The sequence below is a fragment of the Pan paniscus genome, chromosome 5, assembly GCF_029289425.2.
Source record: "Pan paniscus chromosome 5, NHGRI_mPanPan1-v2.0_pri, whole genome shotgun sequence".
Taxonomy (NCBI): domain Eukaryota; kingdom Metazoa; phylum Chordata; class Mammalia; order Primates; family Hominidae; genus Pan; species Pan paniscus.
In genome coordinates, this window is record NC_073254.2 from 83,818,120 (window position 1) to 83,845,054 (window position 26,935).

General features: G+C 31.9%; 1 protein-coding gene across 3 annotated transcripts in view; it reads left to right on the forward strand.

Moving 5' to 3' along the window:
- The window catches only part of LOC129398006 (protein eyes shut homolog), a 573,864-nt gene that overhangs the window by 439,560 nt on the left and 107,369 nt on the right, over window positions 1-26,935 (forward strand). For 2 of the 3 annotated variants that reach the window (XM_063605339.1, XM_055113814.2), the window contains 2 exons: window positions 3,476-3,615; window positions 12,490-12,656. In XM_063605339.1, the coding sequence (XP_063461409.1) occupies window positions 3,476-3,615; window positions 12,490-12,656 (307 nt within the window). Of the gene's footprint in view, window positions 1-3,475; window positions 3,616-12,489; window positions 15,674-26,935 lie in introns of those variants that run through there. The other variant, XM_055113827.2, reaches the window with a different exon arrangement.

Genomic DNA, 26,935 nt, shown 5'->3' on the forward strand with positions numbered 1-26,935 from the left:
TATACATTGTATGCCTGTAGCAAAATATCTCATGTAACCCATAAATATATACACCTAGTATTTACCCACAAAAACTCAAAGGGAAAAACAAACAAAAAAAAATGGATGGGGAAGATGTTTATAGTTAATACTAAAAATGTTAATGTCAGAAAGAAAAGACTGGTGAATTTCACTACAAGACAAGTAAAAATATCTGCTTATGAAAGACATAAAAATCAAAATGCAAAAGAAACACTGCACAAACATTTTACTTCACAAAAGATAGATTAGGATCGAGAATATATCAATAACTTAGAAATTAAGAAGGAAAAACTGAAAAAGCTGAAAGGTAAGTCAGTAATATAAACACCCAGTTTACATACGAAGACACAGAGAGTATCCCTAAATATGTGGGGAAAATGCTAAGCTCTATTCATAATGCAATCAAAGCAAATTTAAAAAAACACTGTAAGTATATAATTTTTCTCCTCTTAGCCTGGTAAAAATTTTAGAATTGGACAATTTAATGACTATCCATTGCTGGCAATAATGTAAAATCACTATAATATCTAAGTGGGATAGTTTTGCAATATCCGTCAATATTACAAATTCTATACCATTTGACCTAGCCTTCTGATCATTGAGAATACATCCACATGCTAAATAATATAGGTGTAATTTTATACCTGGTATCATTGGTTATTAAGAAAAAAATAAACATAAATATGGAAATGAATGTAGAATTCATCTAGGACTGAGATACATGATAAGGTGAAAGAAAGGCATGCAGCAGTGTAGAATCATGTGTATAGTAGACAACCTTGTGCTTCTTTATATATAATTTGTGTTTATTTCTGTGGAACACTTTTCCATGTTTTTTGCTCAGTGTTCTGAAATTTCACAATGTTGAGACTTTTACATAGTATGTTCTTGTTGTCTCTTGTTAAACTCTTCTATTTGGAAGCATGGGTCTTTCCATTTTTAGGTAGTTTCTGTATTTTTTCCCCTAAAAAGTCCTTTTTCCTGTTTCTTTCTGTAGCCCCAATTCCAAAAATTGGGTATCACATCTCCTAAATTCATCCTCTCGTTTTCTCATAATTTCTTTTCTCTTTCCTATTTCTTTTCATATTGCTTTATTTTCTACTCCATTCCTCCAATTGAATATCTCAAAATGAGTTTGAATTTTTAATTTGTTTTACTATATTTGTAATAATCTAGGGCAGTTTTCCATCCTTTAAATTATACACACTTCGGCCATTTTTTTTTTTCAATAAGGGTAAAATGGCTTTTCTTCTCTCTCTAAAAATGTTATAGTTTTGTTTGTTTTAATTTTCTTCTTTTTTGCCTAGTGTCTCAGTTTTCTGTAAATACTGTTTATAAAGATTTGTTCTCTCTCGTTTGGAGTCTTTCTGCCAAATGTGGGGTGATCATATTTAATGGAGAGGAACTAAGAAGGCTGACTGGAAACTGACCATACAAGGATGGGCCATGATGACTGGAGCTCTATGACAGGGTTGCAGGATGGCAACTAGGCTTTCGCTAGGGGACCCTCAAGGAGCTTGGTATCCTTAAGGCAGGAGCTCCTGAGATTCTTTAACTCCTGAAAACAAATCTCGGAAATTGTTTGTTTGTAAAGCTGAGTGAGGAGTTAGAATAATAATCTGGATCACTGAGTTGGGAGAGAGACTCTCAGTGCCAGCTAATCGTGTTTCCAGAGCCCACCTTAGTATCAGATTCTCAGATGCTTTTTAAACCCAGAGCATCTCAGTATTTCTGCTAGTCCAATTTTTTTTCATAATTATGTCCCCTCACTTGTGTTTTGGCTGTAGCCTTTCTGCTAATTTAGTCAGTGTATCATTTTTTTTCATCTTCTCACTCTTTTTTGTGGGTTAAAACGTTTGTTTTATTTATTTTTTTAATTCTCTGTTTTCTTGAGGTCTTGGGAGGCAGAGGGAAGATGTTAAGAGTTAAATCCAAATGTTTAGTCAGATACATCATTATGAAAAACTTTATACTAATAAATTGGACAATTTAAATGAAATGGATAAATTTCTAAAAAAATACTAGTTGGAAAAACTGAGCAAATCATAAATTTCAATTCTAAATAATCCTACAATTTCTTAAATAACTGAATAAAATAGTTTTAAAAATCATCCCACAAAAGCATACTTGAAATATATGGCCTTCTATTAAAGTTCTCCAAATTTTCAATAAAGTATTCATTCTAATACTACATAAATTTGCACAAAAACACAGAGGGAGGAACACATATCAATTAATTATATGGAGCTAGCATAATCCTGTTTGAGTTAATTACTCTCAGAATGTTACAGGTAGAATTTTTATTGACCTATCATTAAATTTACTGATCTTTTCTTCTCTTGTGTTTGATCTGATAATCTCATCCATTAATTGTTTTATTAACATAGCCATAATTTTCTGTAATCTTAAATTTATAAACAGTCAAATTACATACATATGATTGAAGAGATTTGGGATATTGTGCTTGGTTCCTAGCTCCTTCCTTTTTTCCAGTAATAAGTGAGATTTCTTGGTGAAATATTCACACGGTAGGGAGACGTCAGTTTATGAATCATTTCTAATTTACAACTCTGTTGTAAAATGCATAGCTTACATTCTATTTTCCAAGAAATGATGCCTTGCGAGTCCCTAGAGTTTAGATTTGTTTACTATAAGCAATCCAAAGCCAGAGATATTTTGCTAAAAGATTCTTTAGATAAATACTGTCCTCTGACAAATATTTTTTGTTTGTTTACTAGGAGATGTAGTCATGTTTACAAAAAGATTGGATCAGGTCTTCTATGTTCTTTTATTACCACTATTAATGACCAATAATGGGTTTTCAGCCCAGTTTAATTAACTCCTTTTTCCCTACAATTCTGAGATTTACCATTTTTTTGTTTGGTTTTTCCTACAATTTCAAAATCTCTCATCCCCTAATTCCTTATCTAATTATCTATTTTATTCATCTTTTCCTGTTGATTTTTCAGAAAGTTTAATATAATCATTTTAAAGTCCTTGTCTGAGAATTCTAGGTCTGGGCCTTAAAATTTTAGTTTTCCTCTTGAATATAGGTCACATTCTCTTGAATATAGGTCACTTCTTTCTTCTGCTCTTTTGCAATCTCTGCTTTTATTTTTGTTATAGGACAGTGCTCTTTTTATCGTTCTACCATCCTTTCTTATAATTATTAATTACAGTTTAGTCAACATTTGATTATTTTAAAAAATGAATTGGCCTGGGAGCTGTCTCTTCTTCTTCTTGTGATGCTGTATTTCTCAGTTCATGTTTAAAATGAGAGTGTTGGGCTTTGAGGTCTTCTTCAAATTCAATATCATATGCATACAGGAACTTATTTTGTGGCAGATGTTGTCAAGTTTATCTTTTCAAGTAATTTCACCACAGTCCTTAATAATTCATTCTGAATTCAAGTTTGTAAGAGTTTATTTAATTTTTTATCTCTTTTTTTTTAAAGGATCTGAAGGTGAAAAGTGCCAAGGGGTTATTGATGCCTATTTCTTTCTGGCTGCAAACTGCACTGAAGATGCAACCTATGTGAACGATCCTGAAGATAATAATTCTTCATGTTGGTTCCCACATGAAGGCACAAAAGAGGTAAGGTAATTTTATGTAGTTGCTTTTCATTTTTATCTTTAGCTTGTAATTGTCTGATTTTTAGAAAGTTAGAAATGTTTAGGTTACAGATTCTTCAATATTCAAAATATATAGTTTGCATAGTTTAAATATAACTTCGTAAACAAATTCTCAACAGTCTACTTGGAAATTTATATTTACGTCATACATTTATAATATGGGAAATTAAAAATTTTGAAGAATCATTTTGTTCCTAGTCTTCTTGTTCTTTATTAATGTTATAATTTGCAGGCTGACTAAAGCCTCTCAGATACAGTTGTGATTATGCCACTTTTTTTGCTTACAGATCATAATGAAATGCATTTGTCTTTTGGATATGTTTAAATCTCTGAGAGATTTCTAATCTCTTACACGAGCAAGCTACTTAAAAAATAAAATAAATAAAAATAAATGAAAATAATTTCTAATCTCTAGGCAGTTCCATCACTAAAAATTGTGAGGCCTATGGCAAGAATAAAAGAGAGGCCCTCCTTTTATCCCCTCACCACTGTCTTATACAAATTAAGATTATATTTTTTAATATGTAACAATAATTAAGAAAAATTTAAGAATCTTCATTTTAAACAACTTAGGAGTAGGAACTTTTTGTTAAAATGATTCAAGAATTTTCCCAAAAGAGAATTAACAAAGTATTTGTAACCTATCTTGTCTTGATACATCCTAATTTGGTCATTTTAAGAAAGCCATGTTTTAATTCTGCATATTGTATACATTTCAGTAAAGACTCATAAGCCCTTTTCTTTATTAATGTATCAATTTATATTGAGTCAACCTTGTAAAAACTGATACAAGTCACTATTTCCTTCGAATTCATCTAGAGGCATTACAACTACAGGCAAAAAGACTTCAAATACCACAGAACATCTAAAAGTATGCCCTAAAATATATTTTGATATATGTTTACAAGTCATAAATATATGAAGTAAGCTTAATACGTTCTTACATATATATATATTTAGCCAATCACATATACATCACTATACACATAGATGATTACATTACAGCTTTATCTTTAAGACTTTTAGCTTTATCAGTATATTAAAAATAGTTACATATTATAATACACTTAATAATTCAGTAACTGTAAACCTTTGTTAGGAACAAGCAAATCATATTTGTTGTTTTGTTTATGTATTTCTAGTTCTCAGTATCCTTTTATAATATAAATCACCAACTTTAATTAAATTAGACAATTTCTTTAGACTCAAGAAAATACACAAATATAGCAATCTAAGATCATTTTGGCTATTTTATTACTTTATGATTACATATTTTATATAACTTTAACAACTTTTATCATAGGCAAAATAAATATAAATACACATCCTTCAACTGTATTTGCACACCTTATTTCCATTCTATAAGGACAGAGGTAATTTAAATCTATATTTAGAGATTATATTTTTATAATTTTCTTAATTAGGAATTGTTCAGGCAACCAAAATAATTTGATTAATTTGATTAATTGTTCAGGCATCCAAAATAATTTGATTAATTTGATTAAATATCTGTGTAAGTTCTTAATGTTGACTAAATATTTAGAAATTGCAAACTTACACAATCATTTTAAGTTCTTATGATTTGCAGTATCATCAATAAAACATTCTAATACATCAGTGTAGTAGAATTAGTAAGAATTCACAAGATTCAACCCTTTTAAATTATATCTGTTATTTAAAATTTCGATTATATCAATTTTAGATTGTGTAATCAGACAATTTGAGGACATAATTATAGAGTATTTCTCTTAAAGTTAAATTAAATCAGGCTAATTTTTCTGAAGCGTCATTTATTTAAAAATTACATGAGTCCTTTTTAAATAAATAAACCTCTTTAGAATAAATAAATACATATGTACTAATATAAATAAGCAAACCTCAGTATTTATGTATTTTGAAAAATCAGAACTTTAGGATTAAGCCAAAGCTCTGTGGAGCCCAATTTTTTTCTCAACTAAAAGACTAACAATATTACCCATACACATGAATGCTTTTCCTGATTTGTTAAAATTTGGGAAGAGAAATCATGTAAATAAAGCACAGTTAATCGTTTCCTTTCATTGTAAAATGTAGACTATCTGAAAAATCATCCTAGAATGGCAATATAGAATGTTATAAAAATATTTATGATCAATTAATTTCTATTTTTTCTAAGCAAAACAGAAAAGGAGAAAAAGTGAAAAATGAATAAATGAAGTTTATCTAGATTCTGGTAGATGTAAAATTATGATTGCAAAGTTTGATTATCTCCCTTCTGAACAGCATTGGAGATGCTTAAATGAAGAAAAACCTATTTTCAAACACACAAGAACAAATTATTATAGACAGTTTAAACAACTCACATACTTGACAATTCCACAGAGCCATATAATTAAAAATCTAGTGCTTCTTAATCCCAGAAGCATGAAAATGAAAGAGGAGGTTTTGTATAATACACAGTAATCTCTCTATTAGATATACAGGACAGAGAATCTCCTCATGAGGATTTTTCCCTTTTTGTTCTATTAGATCTGTCAAATAAATAATCTTGTTCATGTCAAAATTTCCCCAGGGTGGTCACTGCAATTTCACATTGTCCTTTGAGAAATTATGCCAATTAGAGAGATATGTATATGGCTTACAATATGAGGGGAGGAATGTGTGGTGTCCAGGTATAAAAGACTGAGAAGAACCCGTGAAAACTTATGTCAGCAAGCATTTGTACAATATCATGTCTCCAGAAAATTCAAAAGATCTATCGATTTCAAATCAACTAAGACTGTTTAGAAGATTTTTTAAAAGGTGACAATAAAAATGTTGCCCAAAGGAACACTAGAGTGATGTGATCATCTGAACTCATCGCTTATTTAGAACACTTGAATGATGTACTTATAGAACCCACACTTTCCTCTCCCAGCTGAGCTTCCTCTTATAGACTCACCTGAAAAAGTGATGAAGACGGAGAGTTTTCCTATTTATATATATTCGAATTTTTTTTATTCTTAAGAAACAACAGAAACATGGCATTTGTGAAGTTGATGAAAAATATTGGAGTTTAGACTTGATACTGTACCTATGTCACTTTCACAGTTGGAGAGAATATCCAGTGGTCTCAGCGTAGTGCACTGGTTGCTATCCAGCCTTGAGAGTGAGGGCATTTTAAAGAGATTTTGTGAAACTTTGGATTTATTCACTTTTTACCCTCCAAAAGACCACCAGACTATTCTGCTGATGGAGAAAAACTAATTATTTTAGACTTCTTTCAATAAGGGAAAACAACACCTTAGTAGAGTCTTGGTAGTGCATCAGATGGGAGAAGTTGTGGAAAGTTATTTATTTGGTGTAGAGCCTTGAGTCAGTTGTAGAGGGTATTTAGTGGGGATTGGTTAGAGTTTATGAAGGAAAGCTTCGAATTGGTGGCACAATATACTGAGAATCTTTAAAGTGAGTCTCGATGTGCAAACTGTTAGTTTTTGTAAATAACTTATTTTAGTTGGTTCACAGTCTTATGTTCCAGAAGCAAGTATTTCATAGAGTAAATAGTAAGTTAGTCTTGCTTTTTCTCAGTATTTTGAAACATATGATGGGAAATTAGGTTTATTTTAGTTTTCATCATCAAAGACAGAAATTCCAAGAGTGTTGTTTTAATTTTTTTTGTATTAAAATGTGTTCCTTCTCTGAGTGAGGTCCTTTTAAATGCAAATGCTTCTGGAGTGGAAACACATAATTACAAATAAGTTTACCTTATTTTCTACACCCCTGCTACAAAAATGTTATGAAATTATATATTATTATGAGTTACTGGGACGGGAAGGTGAATTTCAAACAAAGTAGAAGAGTCCATGGAGCACTAAAATTTGGGATGTGAAAGGTTTTTACCAAGTTTATTTTATTTCAGAATTTATGACTAGGTCTTAATCCAGTATAAATTTGAACTTTAATTCATCCAGATATGATTTTTAAAATCTGTTCCCTTTTAGTTAGCTAAATATAGAGCCAAAACAACCTTCCTCTTTCCCTCACCTTGAGTAAACTTCAGACAGGTTTCTTATTGCCTACAGGCCCCTGCACTCTTTTTTTCTTATAGGATGTACTTTAAAATTTTTGCAGTTGTAAATTATCTGCCTTTTTGAAATGTATGTAAATCTTCTTCCAACCTCTTGCCAGTTTAAGGATGCATGGGATGTCTTTATCAAGGACCTTGGAACCATGTCTCTGAAATGTAAACATCAAAGAAAATAGTACTCTTACTTCCCTGTGTACTCTACAGAAGGCCTACTCACAGAGCAAAATCTTTGCAAACTCAATAATAACTCAATCTGCTTGACACATTTCATTGATCAAACTCTTCTCCAGTGACATCAAGTATAACAGTCTTCCCTCTTAACTGCAGGGATACTTTCCAAGACCCCAGTGTATGCCTGAAACTGTGAATAGTACCAAACCCTGTATTTACTGTATTTTTTTTCTATACATACATACCTATGATGAAGTTTAATTTATAAATCAGGCACAAAAAGAGATTAACAACAATTACTAATAAAAATAGAACAATTATAACAGTATACTATAATAAAAGTTATGTGACTATGGTCTCTCTTTTTCAAGATGTCTTACTAAACCACACTAACATATTTTTGAACCGTGGTAACTGAAAGCATGGAAAGTGAAACCAACAATAAGGGAGGACTGCTGTCATTTTTTATTAGTTCAAGTTCGCAATTAAAATCTCTCCTGCTTCCTATTTTTGGAGAATTGAGTTTAGTTTCTCTCCCTTATTTCAATAGTCTTTAATAAAATTTAATTACCTATCTAACTTTGGTGCAATTTTTACCTTGACAGATATTATTTTAAGGATCCAGCTTTCTACCTTTCATGATTAAGAAAAGTCACTTTCACCTCTGAAGTCACTTTATTTATCTATTTAATAACAAGAGTCAAAATGGCAAAATAAAGGGCATATATTAGATCTTACAGAATTTTTTCCCACAGAGTCCTTTGCCAAGTGACCTTATGTACTAATATAATGTGGATATGACAAAATTATTTCTAGAAAATTACACGATATTCCCTGAAATGATAGCTGGCATTATTTAACTAGAGTTGTTTATTTACCTATGCAGAACATTTTCTGTAAGTATGTTATAAATATCCTTCAGGAAGGTTAATTTCTCTACAGATGAAGTGACTTTGGGGTAATAATATTGTGTTATGTATATACATTACTAGTAATGAATTATCAAAAAGGGAATTTCCAGCCGTTTGTTTTACTTCTGTTTCCTTCGGGAAGAAAAGATCTTCCACTGCCCAAAATCATGATTTTATTGCATTCCTTCATCAAGTAAACATTTTAAAATATCTAGAATAAAACTTCTAATTTAATTTGTGTGTATTTTGTAATATGGAGGTTTTTGTGCAATCAAAGTTTAATAATTAATTATATATTTTATGTACATAATATATATACAGTTGACCTGTGAAATACAGGAGTTAGGGTTGCCGACCCCTATTCAGTCCAAAGTTTGTTAACACGTTTGATGTAATGTTTTGATAGAATGTTTAATATAATTTTTTGTATAAAAATTTTAAAGATTAATGGACTCCTTTAAGCAGATCTTTGATTCTCTGTATACACAAAGTTGAGAAATCTTTCCTCTGCTTTACAAGGCAGATTCAAGTTTCTATATGTCTACCGATATAATTTACTCTCTTGCTAATTTTTCTGAGAGACTTCTTATCTGTAAATTTTATAGAAAACCAAAATTCTAGTAGATGTCTAGACTACCTGAACAGATGAGAAATCATGTTGAAATCCAAAATTATTTTTTAGTCCTAGATATAGTACATAACTGCAGCATAAAATAATTCACCATCTTTTCCATTTAATAAAAGCATCTCAACCAGAGCATTAGATATAATTTAGGTGTTCATATCACATCCCTTAGAAAAAATGTTATGTGGTTTTTGAGGTATAGCCAAGAGAAAAACTCATTATTCAACTTTAGTTCTTTCAGATTTTCTTAAATCCCAGTAATAATTATTTTGAAAATAAAAGGGAAAGCACATGGTTATATGAAGTAAGTCTGTCCTATTCCAAATTCCATACTAATATTCCTTGTTAAAATATTGCTCTCTTTCAAGATTTCATTATGTATTATTTTGTAATATAGATATATAATTATTAAAAATACAATGGGTAATTTGAAGTTTTGGTGTTTCATATTTTCTAATTATATATAAGGTGCAGAAATGATACATTAGGCATTTTTCCATAAAGAATATTTTAAAAATTAACAAATTTTGAATAAGGCTTATAAGCTAGAAAATATAGCTTTATAGCCAAGTCAACTTTCTAACTTTGGTAATTTTTCTGAGGTAACAAAAGAGAATATTCTCTTTTTTTAAAGAAAAGCACAGTAAGTTACAATGTTCAATATAGTCTCAAATCTCAGGAAGCTAAACTACCTGTTGATATAGAGATAGAGATAGATAGAAAAATAAAGTACTGTCATAAAATGCTAGAATTTGTTGCTTCTTATACGAGTGTTTATTAAATTTGTAAGCCAGTTATAAAAGTGCTCCTTTAATTGAAAAAAAACTTTACAACTAATATCCTCTGGATGTAGAAAATCATTACATACTCAAACAGAAATGAAAGCCTTTGTGAATTACAAACACATAGACATACAGACACAGAGAAAACTTATAGCTTCAATTGTAATATTTTAGACTTGGGGCAAGTGTAATTAACACTTTATTATCTGTTCATGTCAAAGAACTATTCTACTTCCTAGTAGATTTGACTTTCTTACTTGTTTTGAGCTCTATGTAAAAAGTGAAAAGACAGATTCTCATTTGATTCTAATTCAACAGAGAGTGAATCTCTATGAAACATTCATCTATGTAGATATCAATAAAGGATCAGACCATGAAACCAAATTCCTAATCTTTGTTGCTACAGATGGAAAATAACTTGTTGGCTATGAACCAAAACCAAAAAGAAAATGTGAAAATATGCAGAGAAATGATTTTAAAGATAGTAAAATTCTATTGTCATTTGAATTTACTTGTAGAAATTAGGAATATATGTATATGTAAATATATAAATATATACCTGCGTTTAAGCACTCCATAAGAAGTGCATTTCTCTTCTGACAGTTTACCTAACCATCAGGTGAATCCACTGGGCATATCTGTGGAAGATGTTTAAAGCTGTTAAAAATATAAATATAATTTTCAATAAAACACAGCATCATAACTTTATGAAAATATTAAACAAATATGTGTGAAAGATATTATTTAATTTACTTTTAATAAGGAATCCAGTAAAGCTTTGCTATCAGTTCAAAGGAGAAAACAAGTAAAGCACTGAAGGATAAAAGTATTTCGCAAAACCACAAATAGATTTTCCATGGATCTGTCTATCAATACAATGCTATTTCCATCACATCAGTTAGTATTTAAATAATGTCTATAAAAATTTGGTTAAAATAAAATGGAATTTTAAAAAATTGTGTAATAAATGTACATATATTCAATACATATATACATACATATATTTACACATACATATATATTTCTGTCACAATTTGAGTATAAACAATTTGACTATTAAAAATGATTTTGACATAAATCAAAGCTGATTTTTTTAACCTTTGCTGAAGAAACATATTATTTCAACAAATAAATGAAAGCTTGAAATTCAAACTTTGAAATGATTGTGTCATCCAAAAGACTACCAAAAAGACTAAACAGTAGAAAGAAGAGTTTATTTGTGATATCAGTTTGCTAACTGGGTGTATTAGTCAATTCTCACACTGCTATAAAGAACTACCTGAGACTCGGTGATTTATAAAGAAAAGAGGTTTAATTGTCACACAGTTCCACAGGCTCTACAGGAGGCATGGCTGGGAGGCCTGAGGAAACTTACAATCATGGCAGAAAGTGAAGGGGAAGCAAGCATGGTCTTCACATGGCAGCAGGAGAGAGAGTAAAGGGAGAGGTGTTATATACTTTTACACAACCAGATCTCAGGAGAACTCACTCAGTATCAGGAGAACAGCAAGGGGGAAACTGCCCCCATGATTTAATCATCTCCCATCAGGCCCCACCTCCAACAGTCAGAATCGCAATTCAACATGAGATTTGGCTGAGGAAACAGAGCAAAATAATATAACTGGGAAAACTTCATCTCTGATGTGGACCCAGGGTGCTCTCCTAGAAGTGGTAAAGGGCAAGGTGATTTTTGTGCCTCATAAGGTCTGTGTTCAAAATAGAGTCAGACATATTCAGCAAGTTTGTGGGGAAAGCAATACATATTTATGGGGGACAGGCAAGCACATGTTCAATGAGTAAACATGTATGTAACATACATCCCATGTTCTCTTTGAAGCAGGGTTTTAGCTTTAAAATGAGGTGGAATTTGGCAGTTCACATAAAAAAAGTGAACTATAGGACACAAAGACAGTTTATGTCCTGTCTGTATAAACTGGCTGAAACTGGTTTGAGGCCTACAATTGCTTATCAGAAAAGTGTTTTGTAAGGCGATTCTCTGTCTGATAAGGGTTATGGTGGCCTTGGTTGTAAATCAGAGTTAGAAATGAAATGACAATTTGACTGATAGCTCCTATTAGGGAGTTTAGCAAGGGTGTGGTTTTTCTTGTAGCTCTAGAAATTTAGGGAATTGCTGTGCCAGCCAAGCTTTGAACCCTTGTCCAATAGTTACCTTCTGTTTCCTTAACCCTAGGTTTCATCTTAGTAGACAGAGAGGCATCTATCGTGATCTCTCAGGTCACAATTGTAATATTGTAGTAAGTGATGGGAATTCATAACATTTTTACTTCTTTTGTTGCTATAGATTTGTGCAAATGGATGCAGTTGTTTGAGTGAAGAAGACAGTCAGGAATATCGGTATCTATGTTTTCTCAGATGGGCTGGCAACATGTATCTGGAAAATACAACTGATGATCAAGAAAATGAGTGTCAACATGAAGCTATTTGTAAAGATGAAATTAAAAGACCCAGGTATTTATGTATCATTTGCGCAGATAATATCACATTTCAAAAAGTTATAATTAAATTGATAGTCATCGAACTGTTTCATGGTAACAATGTTTTTGTTGATTAAAATGATTGGAATTTCCATAACAAACACTTACATATACATATATAGTTATTATATATTATGTTACATAATACATGTTATGTATAACAATTCTAGCACAATAAAAGGAGGGAAGAAGGAATATATCTGTATAGAAATAACTTTTCTATGTCATTGTAGAATTAAGTTAGCATAAATCTGTGGTAAATTCTGCTAAGTTAAGATGTGTACGATTAGCTCCAAAGCAACTACAAAAAACAACAACAAAACAAACAAAAACTCATATGCTTTAGTAAAATTAGCATTAACAAAATTAAAATGTTGCCCTCAGGGTCTGGCACAGTGACTTAAGCCTGTAATCTCAGTGTTTTGGGAGGCCAGGGCAAGAGAATAGCTTGAGGCCAGGAGTTTGAGACCCGCCTGGGCAACATAGTGATAATTTGTCTCTACAAAAAATTTAAAAAATCAGCCAGGTGTGGTTGTGCACACCTGTACTCCTAGCCCTAGCTACTTGGGAGGCTGAGGAAGAAGTATCACTTGAGCCCAGGAGTTAGAAGTTTCAATGAGCTATGATTGTGCCACTGCACTCCAGCCTGGGCAACAGAGTGAGACCCTATCACGAGAGAATAAATACAATAAAATAAAATATTGCCCTAGAGATTTACTTAGTATAAAAGAAACTAGTATTAGAATAATTACAATGAAAAAAAATACAGGTACAAAAGAGATATAAGACATGTGGAAAACAAAAAGTAAAATGGCAGGCATAAATTCAAATATATCAAAAATATTTAAATAAAGTGATCTCAGAAATTCAGTCAAAATTTAGAGATGTTTAGACTGGCTGTTTTCTGATTTAGTCAACTATATATGATCTATAGAAGATACACTTTATGTATATGTGTGTGTGTATATATATATATATGGTTTACGGAAGACACTTTAGATTCAAAGATACAAATAAGCTGAAAGTAAAGCAATAAAAAAAAATATCATTCAAACTGCATCAAGAAGAAAACTGGAGTGCCTATACTAACATCAGGGAAAAAATAGATATTAAGAGAAAAAATGAAACACTTAGTAGAGAAAAAGAAAGATATTTTATAATTATAAAAGAGTCAAACTATCAGAAAAGGTAGTGATTACAAACATATATGTGTGTGTATATATATATGTATATACACAACTAACAACAGAGCCTCAAAATAATGAAGCTAAAAAATAATTTAAGGGAGAAATAGCCAATTCAACAATAACAATTAGAGGCTCTAATATTCTACTTTCAATAGCAGATATAACACTTGGCTATAAATCAACTAAGATATAGGAGATTCAAACAACACTATAAATCATCTAGAAATAGTAGATAGCTATAAAACACATTACCCAACAACAGCAGAATAACCTTCTTAAATGTACATGGCACACTCTCCAGGATAGATCATATCCTATGCTATGCTATAAAGCAAGCTGTAATATATTTCAAAAAATTGAAATAATAAAAAGGACATTATCTGACCAAAATTGAATGAGATTAAACATCAAAATCAATAAGTAACTTGATAAATTTACAATTACATGGAAGTTAAATAACACAATCTTTATTAAACAATGAATCAAAGTGAAATTGCAAGAGAAATTAGAAAAGACTTTGAGATTATTGAAAATGGATACCAAAACTCATGGGATGTGGGTGATGCAGTGCTGCGAATAAAATTTATAGCCGTAAATACCTCAATAGCCTAAACTTCCACAACACAATGGATAAGAGAGGAAACTAAACCTAAATAAAATAAGTAGAAAGAAGGAAATCATAAAATGTAGAGTAAAATTAATAAAATAAAATATAGATAAACAATAAAGAATATCAAAAAACAAAATTTCATTTGTTTTAAACATTAACAAATATACTAAAATCAGGAATAAGATATAAAATATTACTGAAATTACAGAAAGAAAAATAATTATAAAGAAATGCTATGAACAACTGTAAATTAAAAAAATTAGTTAACTTCGATAAAATAGAAAAATACCAACTACTGAAATTGATTCAAGAAGAAATAGGAAATCTAACCTATAACAAGTAAAAAATTGAATCAGTAATTAAACAAACTAACAAAAATTAACACTATGAAATGCTCATGCCTAGATGACTTCACTGAGACATTGTAACAAATATTTAAAGCAAAATTAAGAGTAGTTATTCACCACCTCCTCCAAAAATAGAAGAGAAGAGAACATTTCCCAACTCATTTTATGAGGCCAATATTACAATAGCACAACCAGACAAATCACAAGAAAACTATAGGCAAATCTATGTTTTCAATCCATCTATATAGCACTATAAACCCTCTGTATACCACTAAGCTCAATGAAAATGAGAAAATTGTATATACTCTGAATAAATGGAAATATAATGCATAGACTTAAATATTAGGCCTTAAGTTAGCTAAAATATTAATTCTTCCCAAATTAATTCACACAAGAATCCTCAACACGGTGATACCACACCAAATTCAGCAACATATAGAAAGGTTTATACAGCATGACCAGGTGAGATTTATCGTAAGAATATAAGTTTGATTTAGTGGCTTAAAATCAATTAATGTAATTTAATGTATCAATAGAATAAATAAAGAAGAAAATGCATGATAATGTAGATGGAGAAAAAAATTGTATTACAGAATCTCACAACACTTTATGAAACAAACACTCAACAAATAAAGAATAAAAGGGAACTTCCACAATCTGATAAGAGAAGTTAAAAAAAATAAGAAGAATGAAGAAACATAACTAACATTATACTTTACGGTGGAAGGCTGAAAGACTGGAATTTTAAATCAAAACAATGAGATAACACTTTACACCCAGCAATTCTACTTCTAGTATATACTCAAAAAATTGAAAATATATGTTCTTACAAAAATTTGTATGTGAATGTTTACAGTTTTGTTCGAAAGAGTCAAAAATTTGAAACAACCCAAATGACCATCAACTGATGAATGGATATATAAAATTTGTTATATCCATACAATGAAATGTTATTCAGCAATAGACAAAGATGAATTACTGATATGTGCTTCAATACGAATAAACATTGAAAACATTTTGATAAGGAAAAGTAGTAAGCCACAAAAGACACATAGAATAGTGCTCAACAAATACTTGTTTAATGAAACAATGATTTTCAGAAGCTTTTTTATTTATTAAGAAAATTATCCTTCGTTTTGTGATGTTATTTCCTTTTTTCTGATTTTGTGATTCTCTTTTGTTTGCCATTATTTTTTGATATCCAGAGAACCTTGGATAAATTACAAAATTTTTGTAATTTATCAACACTTTAATGAGTTCTTGATATTGTCTCATAATTAATACTAACAATGGAGCCCAACAAATGTTGCAGATACCAGTATTTTATATAAAATTAAATTTCTCTATATCAGTTGCAATATCTAGAAATTATATGTGTGATACCACCTGTTATAATGTCAAAAGATATGCAAAATCTTTAGAATTAAAAAAAAAGATGCTCTAATTCTCCATTAAAAAGACACTCTATATACCACTAAGCTCAATGAAAAAGAGAAAATTATATATACACTGAATAAATGGAAATATAATGCATGGAGTTAAATATTAGGCCTTAAATTAGCTAAAATATTAATTCTTCCCAAATTAATTCACACATTTAATGCAATAGTAAAAATATTGCAAGTTATTTTAGAAACTAATGATCATATTATATATATTTATGAATAATATTTTCTAAATTATGAAGTCATCTTTGAAAAGGAAGACTAATGGGGTGGGATCTCATGAACCATATGACATGACAGACTACATAACACATATGGGTGCCTTTAAAGGAAAAAAAATAATAATGGGTCAACAGAGAGCTCTGACAACAACCCGAGTATATACGGGAATTCAATATATGAGAAATTTGGCTATAATTTCATTTGAACATACAGGGTTCTTTAGTAAATGGTATTGAGGAAATGGCTCATAATGAGACCTTAAATGAAACTGGATTACAACCTTATACCTTATATAGAAGTAGACTCTAAATGTGTATAGGGATCTAAAAGTTTAAGGTAAAATGACGATATAAATGAAAGAAATGTAGAAAAATATCTTTGTGATTTCGGGATGGAGAAATTTTTCAATTAAACTCAATTTATAAGGCAAAATAATGATAGTATTATAATGATAGACACTAATAATGTTGATGATGTTAACAGACACAAAGTTAATGAATAACGTATAAACATTTTCTTTTAAAGTGTATTTTAAATGGGTGCAGATTAAAATTCATCATATAAATGATGTATTTCAAACAGGTCTGCATATTACCACATTTTTTTTGCCCTGAAATCTTCAAAAAATTTTTCTGGGAGTTTATAAAATGTTGAATGAGCCAAAGACTAAATCATACCAGCCATATTGTTACTTAAGACCAGGAAAGATTTGCTAAGTCTGGGATGTTAATTTCTTAATACCATGCCCAGACTGTGAAGTGTTCATGACTCCCACCTGTTTTTGAAGCCTCAAATTTATGTCTAAGTCACCAATCCCTACTTGCTACCAGAAATATCATAACAGAATGAAATATATTCATTCATACGTTTATTATTTATTGAATCTCCTCTAACTGGAAGATATTTTTCAAAATGTTATGACAATGAGACATGATACCTGTCCCCAGGTAATGTACTATACATAGGTAAGATTATATACTCTTCAGAACACATCTCATGGTTCTTCTGTTTCATTTAGAAAGTGAACACATTTTTAAAGTACTAAAGTAATTATTTTTTTCACTTTCTGAACATACAAGTTGCTTGATTATAGCAGTGTGTCTTCTGGCTTTCTTTCTGGAAGTTTTAAATTTAACCTGTTTCCTTTACAGGCTATTTTAGGAGATTCACATTTTCTGTGTAATGTTAAATATATCCAAAACGTAATTTTCAGTTATAAGTAAGAGTTCTGTTTCAAAGTGTAGAATCTAAAAGTCCATAAGAAAATCAGGTGAAGTTTCAAAAACTATTTCTGTAGAGTCAGGAGGCTTGTAAAAATAGAGCTTTATGTGAATTTGGCACAAAAGTATAGTATAATTTGACCAGGATTTTCTTAAATTATTTCTGATCCCAAAAGTCTAATAATTATTTATTCTAAGACTATTGTAATTTCTGCCGTGATGTCTGTGATTTTATTAACAAGTTGAATAGTTGGTTTTAGGTTTATTTATTTATTTTGGCTATACTATGCAAACTTTTCTGCCTTCAAGTAAAAGTTTTATGTGGGTATATTTTTACCTTTAAAGCAAAAAAGATATTGAACTGCATATGAAAGTGTCATATTGAATGTATTTTTGGGTTGGGGCCAGTCTTGAAACCACTAGATCAAGTGTCTAAATCTTTTTGTCTAAGGCACTTACATACACTGATACATTTTCTCTCTTTATTATGCTCTAGAAAACCAAATAATCTTGGTTCTTAAATCCTTATAGTAAAATGATATAGAAATCATTCATTTAAGCAATTCTAGAGTACATATCATTGTATTACCCATACACATACCAAAATTATTATAACAAACTTCATTAAATGAAGCATTTTTGAATAATAAAGTTTCAAGTTTCATATGGGTTGAAATTTAACTCATCTATACACAATTATCTCTCACATATTTTTCCCAAATACATAAGTTATATATTTAAAATTAAAGTTTGACCATATTATAGCTTCAGGTTTTATGACTTTTCATACTTCAATTTCATATCTCAAACAATAAAATGATTTGCGCATGTTATATAGTTTTATACTACCTAAGCCAGATTTTTATTTAAATTTATATTTAAATCGTTTTTATAGGTATAACCTTTTAGCATTGCTTTTCAAATTATTTTCTAAGACTTGGAGTTTCATGCAGCCTTTTATGCAGAATCTTTAAAAGGTGACCTTTGTCTTAAGCATAGCTTGTTCAAGTTTAAAATGCATTTGTTGACCATATTAATGCAACAGTAATTGAGCATCCACAGTTTATAAGGTATTTGGGTCATAACTTTAGGATTCAGGATAATGTGTAAAGGAATACATTTTAGTTTTTCTATTCCTAGAATTTTTTTCATTAAAAACATAAATGATAAAAAACTAATAATTATAATATTTTCACATTAGATCATATTTTTAACTTATATAATTTTACCTAGTAGACTTCTGCTTTTTACTTTTTATCATATTATTCACTTGTTTCCCATTTATATTTTAAAATGTATATATTTAATACAGTTAGCAATACATTCATAAATTATTTTAGTCCAATTTGATTTCTCAAAGAAAATTTCTTTAGATTTACATATTTTCAAGATATCAATAACATTTATAGGTTACTATAATTTTCATCAAAATTGATATTTTAGCAAAATTGATGTACTCACTGAAAAGCTTTCAATCTGATAGCCATTTCTCTTAGTACTCAATATCAATGTACACATATATATTACAATTTATTTGAATTTATTAATTATGATGACAAAATGCTAGACGTACTAGTACATGGTTGGGTGAAAAGTGATGAGTGCTTTTGTAAATTGGAGAAATTTATTTCAGCTCAGTGATTTTCAGGGAGAGTATTTTGTCTTCTAGAGGCATCTTGGGAATTTCTAGAGTCATTGTCAATATTCAGAATAATTGACTGGAACAGTTTAATTTTAGGATATGGGTAGTGAATGATGAATGTTATAAATCTTTCAATGCACAGAACAGTTCAGGCAAAGCAAACGTTTTTCACAGATTGCACAATTTCTAAAAGTCACAGCATATGTTAATGTGTGTATAAAACCTATACATGAATATCTAAGCCTAGATCTGAATTTCATGTCACATATTGGCACAAAATATTTTTACACAATTTTAATAATCATTGACTATATCAGGAATAAATTTTTTATGTTAAGTCAATAAATATTATTTTTCATTCAGAAATTTCTTAGAATTTTTTAACTATATTGAAAAAAATACATCATCCTACTTGAGTGTCTAATAGGAAATGACTATTATCAGTCTTTATTTATGGCTACCAAACCCATGGTAATTCTGTGTATGAGTGCAAAGAGCTAACCACTTCAATGTATCTTCTAGTTCAGTCATTCCTTAGTATCTTTTGTATAGAAATAGTGGTCTTGTAAATTAGTGGTCTCTTATACTTTTTATATTAGAGTTAGGGAATTATCTTGGTTAATTTTTAATATTAGGTGTGTAGGTAGGATACATTATGAATTCCATTGTATGAAGTAAAGTGTGTGCTACAAAAACCAAAAATGCACTATTAACAGAAAATATTGGTCTCATTGATTTTAGTGTATCCATTTCAGGAAGTACAAAGCTAAGTAGATCATACACCTTTAAAAGTATAATGGAGGATCAAAAGCAGACAAATATTTCAAAATTATAAGAAATAAATAACATCACAAACCACAAAATAAATAAATAAAACACAATTCACATTTCAAAATAGAAAACAAAAATATTATAAACACATGAAAGACATATTGGTTATTAACATCTATTAAATTACCTCAAAAATCAAAGTAAGAGCAATTCTAGGTTAAGAGGTTCATTATAACACTTTGACTTAGAAGGATCAAAAATACACAACAGAAAAACTTACTGGAGAGATCTTAATGAGAACAAGGCTGGAACTACAGACTTGATATATCAAGGTGGAATTTAGGATAGAAAGTGTTAAACCAGATAAAAAGTAGTTTTTATTTAGCTTTATGTTGACCTAATAAAGCATTTTGCATTACAATCAATAATGCCTGCTATTAATTTAGGCTCCTGAAAGTATTTAAGTACATAAACAAGTCAAAAAATGAGGAAGTATAAATTGGATAGGAAGAAACACAATTATTGTGGTTTATAGATATGATTATGAATATAGTAAAACAAAAGAATTGATTTAAAAAACTTATTAGAAATAAAATAATTTTATTTTGTGGTCTACTGACAAATCTTTGTAAGAAATGTATAGATTTCCAATAAGAGATAAATGTCGTTTAGAAAATAAAATGAAGACTAATATTTTATTTACAATAGTAACCCAAAAGATAAAACACCAAGGAATAAACTGTTATAAATGCATAACAAAAGAAAATCTTAAAATTATAATGAATGATTTATGAAAGATTATTAAATGCTTTCAATTGCATAGCATGTTCTTGGGTAGAAAGGCTCAATGTTTTAGATATGGTAATTCTAAATTCATATATAAATTCTATATGGTCTCATATAAAACAAAAATAAATTTTTTGTTTTACTGTGTATATAAAAAGGATAAAAGTTGAAAGAAAGAAAAACTATAGGAGTATGAGAAAAGATATTAAAACAAGGTATTAAAATATGTTCTGGGGTGTTAAATCAAACATTCTACTGAGGGGGACACTGACTCATATATATGAGTCATATGCATATGTATATCTTATATATAAATATATGTACTTATCTATATGAATTTATTTTAATATACATAGCATTTCTAATCAATGGTAGAAAAAAATTACACCATTTAAAAATTTATCAGATAATTTATGAAATAAATCTATCGCTTTCTAAAAGACAATGAGAGTGAATATTTGTATATCTTAAAATGGGGAGGCTTTTCTAAATGTGACACAAGATTGAGAAGCAATTAAAGGAAAAACAGATACAGGTGTTATATAAAAATGTATAATTTATAAAGGTATAAACTCCAAAAACATTCAAGCATCTGGAAAAAAATATTTACAGTACATTAGACAAAATGATATTTTATAGGTACTCCTGTTAAATATAGCCAATGTAGTACATGGGTTTCTATTTTTTCCAAAACCCATTAAAATTATGATCAAAGGGAACAAAGAGCATGGGAGAGGAAGCTATAGAATAAATAAGTAGATTACTCAACAACAAGAACACTGCTCTTTCATTAGCTTAATACTTTGACTATTTTGAGTTCAAGACAGTTTAAAATTAATAGGAGGCCTCTTACAGTTTAGCCAGTCTATTACAGGCAAAACCAAGTGAAAGATTGAAATAAGAATTCCTGTAACTCTAGCCCAAAGCTCATTTTTAACCTAAAAAATGATCTCGACACTAATTAGAGGCTGGAACTATTTCTAGGAGTCAGAGTGTCCCTACCCTGGGTAAAGCACCATTAACATTTCAACAGGCCACCCAAATCAGAAAACTAGGAAGTATTTTAGACCCCTTCTCCTCCTCACAGTCCCCTGTCCCTGACACATCCAATCACTAAGCCATCTGATTCTACCTTTTGAATCTGAGTGACTTTAGAACAAGTGTCCTGGAGTCAGAGACTCCAGGTTCAAATCTGAACCTCCAAGAGAAGTTCAAATCCTCCTGCCATCACTTATGAATTGTGAGACCTTAAGCAAGTCATTCTCCCTCCTATGCCTCATTTCTCTCAACTCCATTGCAGAGTTACTATACCTACCTTAAGGGAGATTAAATAATGATGAAATGAGACAGTGTATGTATCAAATGCAGCGTTTGTTGTATATGTGCTTAAAAATTTATTTAAAATATTATTATTGATTTGCTGTCTCTATCCTCACCAGTACAACCTAAATCCAGGACAAAAAAATATCACAGCTAGATGAAGAAGGATGAGGAGGATGAAGAAGGGAGAGGAGGAGGGGAGAAGAGGGAGAAAGGAGAATTATGAGGAAGAGTAAGGGAGGAGGAGGAGGAGAAGTTTATGATGGTGGCGACAGCTGCCTCCATTGCCTCTAAATGTGAATTCCCCTTGCTGCCACCTTGTTACCAGGGCCAGCTGCCTGGGGGTGTACCTGTGCCAATGGTGCTGCCACTAACTGAAGTTATAGGGGCATGTCTGCCAAAAGCTCTTCCACCACCTGCTAATGCAGACTGACAATCCACTGTGCTAAAATATCTTTTACTTCTGATCTCTTAAAGGCCATGCTTTGTCACTTTAATCCCAGAGATACAGTATCTAGCTCTTTCAAAAATCTCTCTGACACTTTGTGAGGAAACAGTTCCTTTGGCTTTTTAGAGAACCTGACTCTCATGACCAAAGGAAGGATCATTAATTTCATTTTAAAAATGATAAAAACAACCTTAGAAAGGTTTTTAAAAAGTTTTTCCAAGTCACACAGCAGAGCCAGGGTCCTCTGATCCAAAGTCCAGGTTACTTATGTACAATCAAATGGTCTCATGTCCTCTTTCTTGTGAATTCACTGTTATAGGTACCATTTTCTCTATGCTTTCTCTTCTTTCCTGACAGTGGAGAAGAGCAAATGCTAGAGTGACCTTCCGAGGAAGGACTCTGGCTTTGACTCATTCCAATCTTCCTAATCTCAGCAAGGCAAGCGAAGAGGGTTGCAAGGAGGGTTTACAATATCACCGGTGTTTCGCTGTATGTTCCTTCCTTCAAGTGGCTCTGGTATTCAGAATGCCTAGAGGAAATAGCCTGGACTTAGGGTAAAGATGTGAACGGGAAATCTGGCTCCTTCCTTTCTGTCACTCATTAACAAATTTTCCTTAGTGGGCCCAGGCTCTGTTTTGGGCCTGGAAATAGAACAAATAAAACAAAGTCCCCACTCTCATACAGTAACATTCTTGCAGGAGAAAACAGAAAATAAACAAATGAAGAAATAAACAAATAAAAGCCAGGTGGTAACAAATACCATGGGAAAAACAATGAATCGGGGTAATTGATAAAGAAAGTTGGGAAAGGGGCTATTTTATATAGCGTAGCCAGGCAAGGGTTTGAAGGAGCAGTGACATTTAATCAGAGATGGGAATAAAGTGATAGATTTCTGGCAAAGGAGACAGAGCAGGTGTAAAGGCCCTGAGGTAGGAACATGTCAAGCTGTGTGGAGAATGGCAACACTGAGTTCAGGAAGCAAGAGGGAGAGGTGAGACCAGAGTGACTGGGAAAGTGAGGGAGTGGGGAATAGATTATATAGAACCTTAGAAGCCCTACTAATGCTCTGGATTTTACCCTGAGGGATATGCCAGTGAAAGGTTTAAGCAGAGGAATGACATGATCTGCTTTATGTTTTTGAAAGGCTCACTTTGGTCACTATACAGGGGCCAAGGTAGAGGTAGCAGTTAAATAGATTTTGCAATAGGTCAAAAAAGATCATGGTGGCTCAGACAGAGATGGAGGTGACGGTGACAAAGGTGTCAATGGCAGGTGATTTTTCAAAGGCAGAATCATTTAGCAGTTGGGCTACTTTGACTGAGATATTTTGCCTCTCCTGGCTCAGGTCCCTCATCAGTAACATGAAGGTAACAATACCAATCTCATAAAATCACGGTATGGATTAAATGAGATAATTTATATGAAGGCTATACCTGTTGTTTTCCTTTGTATTAAAGACAAAGTCTGCAACCTTACGCAAAACTTTATTACATATATGCTCAAAGACTGAGATGTAAGAACACCTTGTCTTCAGAGTAGCAGAAACAATTTTGTGTATAGCAAGATTATTTACACTCATCTATCTCATCCTCTTAAATAAGAAAACTGATTACTATAAATATGTGCCAGCTTTTATGGTTCATTTTAGAATCTTAGTGCGTCAAAAAGTAGAAAATAGTTAGACAAGTGAGGGATAAGTGAATCATGAGAGTCTTATTTATAGAATAAAAGCTGGGAATATCTGTGAAAACATCTTAATAATGATTATGACTGGTGGATGATATTGCAGAGTTTTAAAAAAATCGCTTTGTGCTTTTCTACATTTTCCACATCAATACAATAAAAAATGTATTTTAAGAGTATTTATTCCTATATCCATTTAGCAAAGAGAGTTAGAATCTCTGAAAGAAAACATGAGACAAGTAAAGAAAATAAGTATGTTAAAATTATAAGGGGAAAAGGGCAAAAATTAATATTTTGTGGGTATTATCTGCACAAAAGACACATCAAGTAGTTATTTAATTTTTGCAAATTAAATAGCAGGATGTGCTTTTTTCCCTAAATCAAGAGCCACTGAGGTATGGATGGAACACATTGGAACCAGTGAGCCTGAGATGGAGTCTGGCCTGGACTTTTTTCTTTCTTTTTTTTTTTTTTTTGAGACGGATTCTTGCTCTCTCACCTGGGCTGGAGTGCAGTGGCACAATCTTGGCTCACTTGCAACCTCTGCCTCCTGGATTCAAGTGATTCTCCTGCCTCAGCCTCCTGAGTAGCTGGGACTACAGGCGCGCACCCCCAGGCCCAGCTAAGTTTTGTATTTTTAGTAGAGACGGGATTTCACCATGTTGGCCAGGATGGTCTCGATCTCTTGACTTTGTGATCCACCCACCTTGGTCTCCCAAAGTGCTGGGATTACAGGCATAAGCCACTGCGCCCGTCCTGGCCTGGACTTCTTACACCCTGCTGGTCGCATGGATATATTCCTGCTGCATAACTAGCCCCAGTGGCTGAGCCTCTGCGGTCTGACTGAGATCAGGTGCAAAGCAGCAATCTCACTGTTATTAATAAGCAATGCTGACAAGCTCATACTAACCTTCCCAAAACTCCTGAGACCTGTGGTTACAAAATGACGCTATTAATCGGTACATTTCATGCCTCAGCTTAAAACCCCAGAGTCCTACTTCTTTCTCTTGAAGGTGAACCGTGCTTTCCGCATTTCATCTGGTTCCTCTCTCTGTGGATACGTCTGGATAATTAGATCCTGCATATGCAAGAATAAAATGAAGAAAAAGGTGACCTGCCTAGTCCAGTTTCAGGGTAAATTATCTGCTAGGTAAGCATAGAATCCCTTCTTGGCATAAGTGTAGCACATTAATTGGGCTAAGCATCTCCATCTCTTTTCTCTGCCTTGCCAAATATCTCATTCAGTTATCATATCTTGGTACGAGGAAGCTGTGAGGGAGTGGAGAAAAGAAAAGCATCCTGCCACACAAATAAGGAAAATGAGATTCAGAAGGTTTAAGTGACTTGCCTATTCTCTGACCCTAAAGAAATCTAACTTACTAAAGCCTTTTCTCCTTCACTAACTTTCCATCTCTAATCTAAACCTAATTTGTGCATTTCACCAGGCATCACATTGTCTCTCTCACTGATTTTGAGGCAATGGCCAGGCCCCCTACCAGCTCACACAACATCTTTGTGCCAGTCAGAAAAGGCACCCCTTCTTCCTGGCACATGCAGCCCCACATTGGCCAGAGCTCAGCCTCATTTTAGACTGGGCATGATACCATAGTGCTGGTTATAGCCTTCATGACTGTATTGCAGCCCCTTAATATGGCTGGACAACTAAGGTGGCTCCCAACACAAAGAAACTTCCTCTTAAATAGCTTGTTGACATTTTAAATTAGAGATGTCAAAACTTGAGGATATTATCTTCTTCATTAAGTCTCTTTCCATTTTGTCTGTTCCCATCCGTGACACTCCCAGAAACCTCTGCCCTCAATCTTGGAATCAATATTTATTCTAGCTGGCTTGTCTTCATCCTCACATCCAGGTTGACACCAAATCTTTCCAACTCTTTTTTGAAAAATAGCAAGTACATTTTTTCCCTCCAACTGCAACCCTCTTTTAGCCTGTGGATTTACTCTTAGACTCCTGAAACAAATTCCCAGTCTGTTTTATATTTTACCGTCTTACACTTCCAGGCCATCCAATGAAACAAGAAGAATCATATTTCTTGGCCACCATTTTAAATCATGTTAATCCATTTCTCAGAATACTGCATCTGCCAAAAAAAAAAAAAAAAAAAAAAAAGGCTTTCATACTCTCTACTAGTTTTAATCCCACAAAATCTCCGTAGTCTTACAGAGCACTGCCATGGGTTGAGTTGTCCAACAGCAGACCTGAAACAATGTTTAGCATTTAGTGTATCTCTAGGGTATCCCTTGGGACCAACAGCTGTGAAAAGAAGGGGAAAACAATTGAGCAGAGGGAGAAGTCAGGTTGTGATGCAGACCTGATTGCCTTAGCCAACTCCACAGGAAGCTGTAGGTGCCTGCTGGAGTTGCCTCACTTAGGGTGAACATGGCCCTCCATCAGTCACTGCATGCCAACCTTTGAGGGGATGGGGGTGGTGGCCTTAGCTAAGGCCACCTTTTTCAGGCCACCTGTTTAAGGCCACTTGTTAAGGGCCACCTTAAGGCCACCTGTTTAAGCTGCACCTCTGCAGCTAAAAGAATCCCTGAAGGGGCTGAGC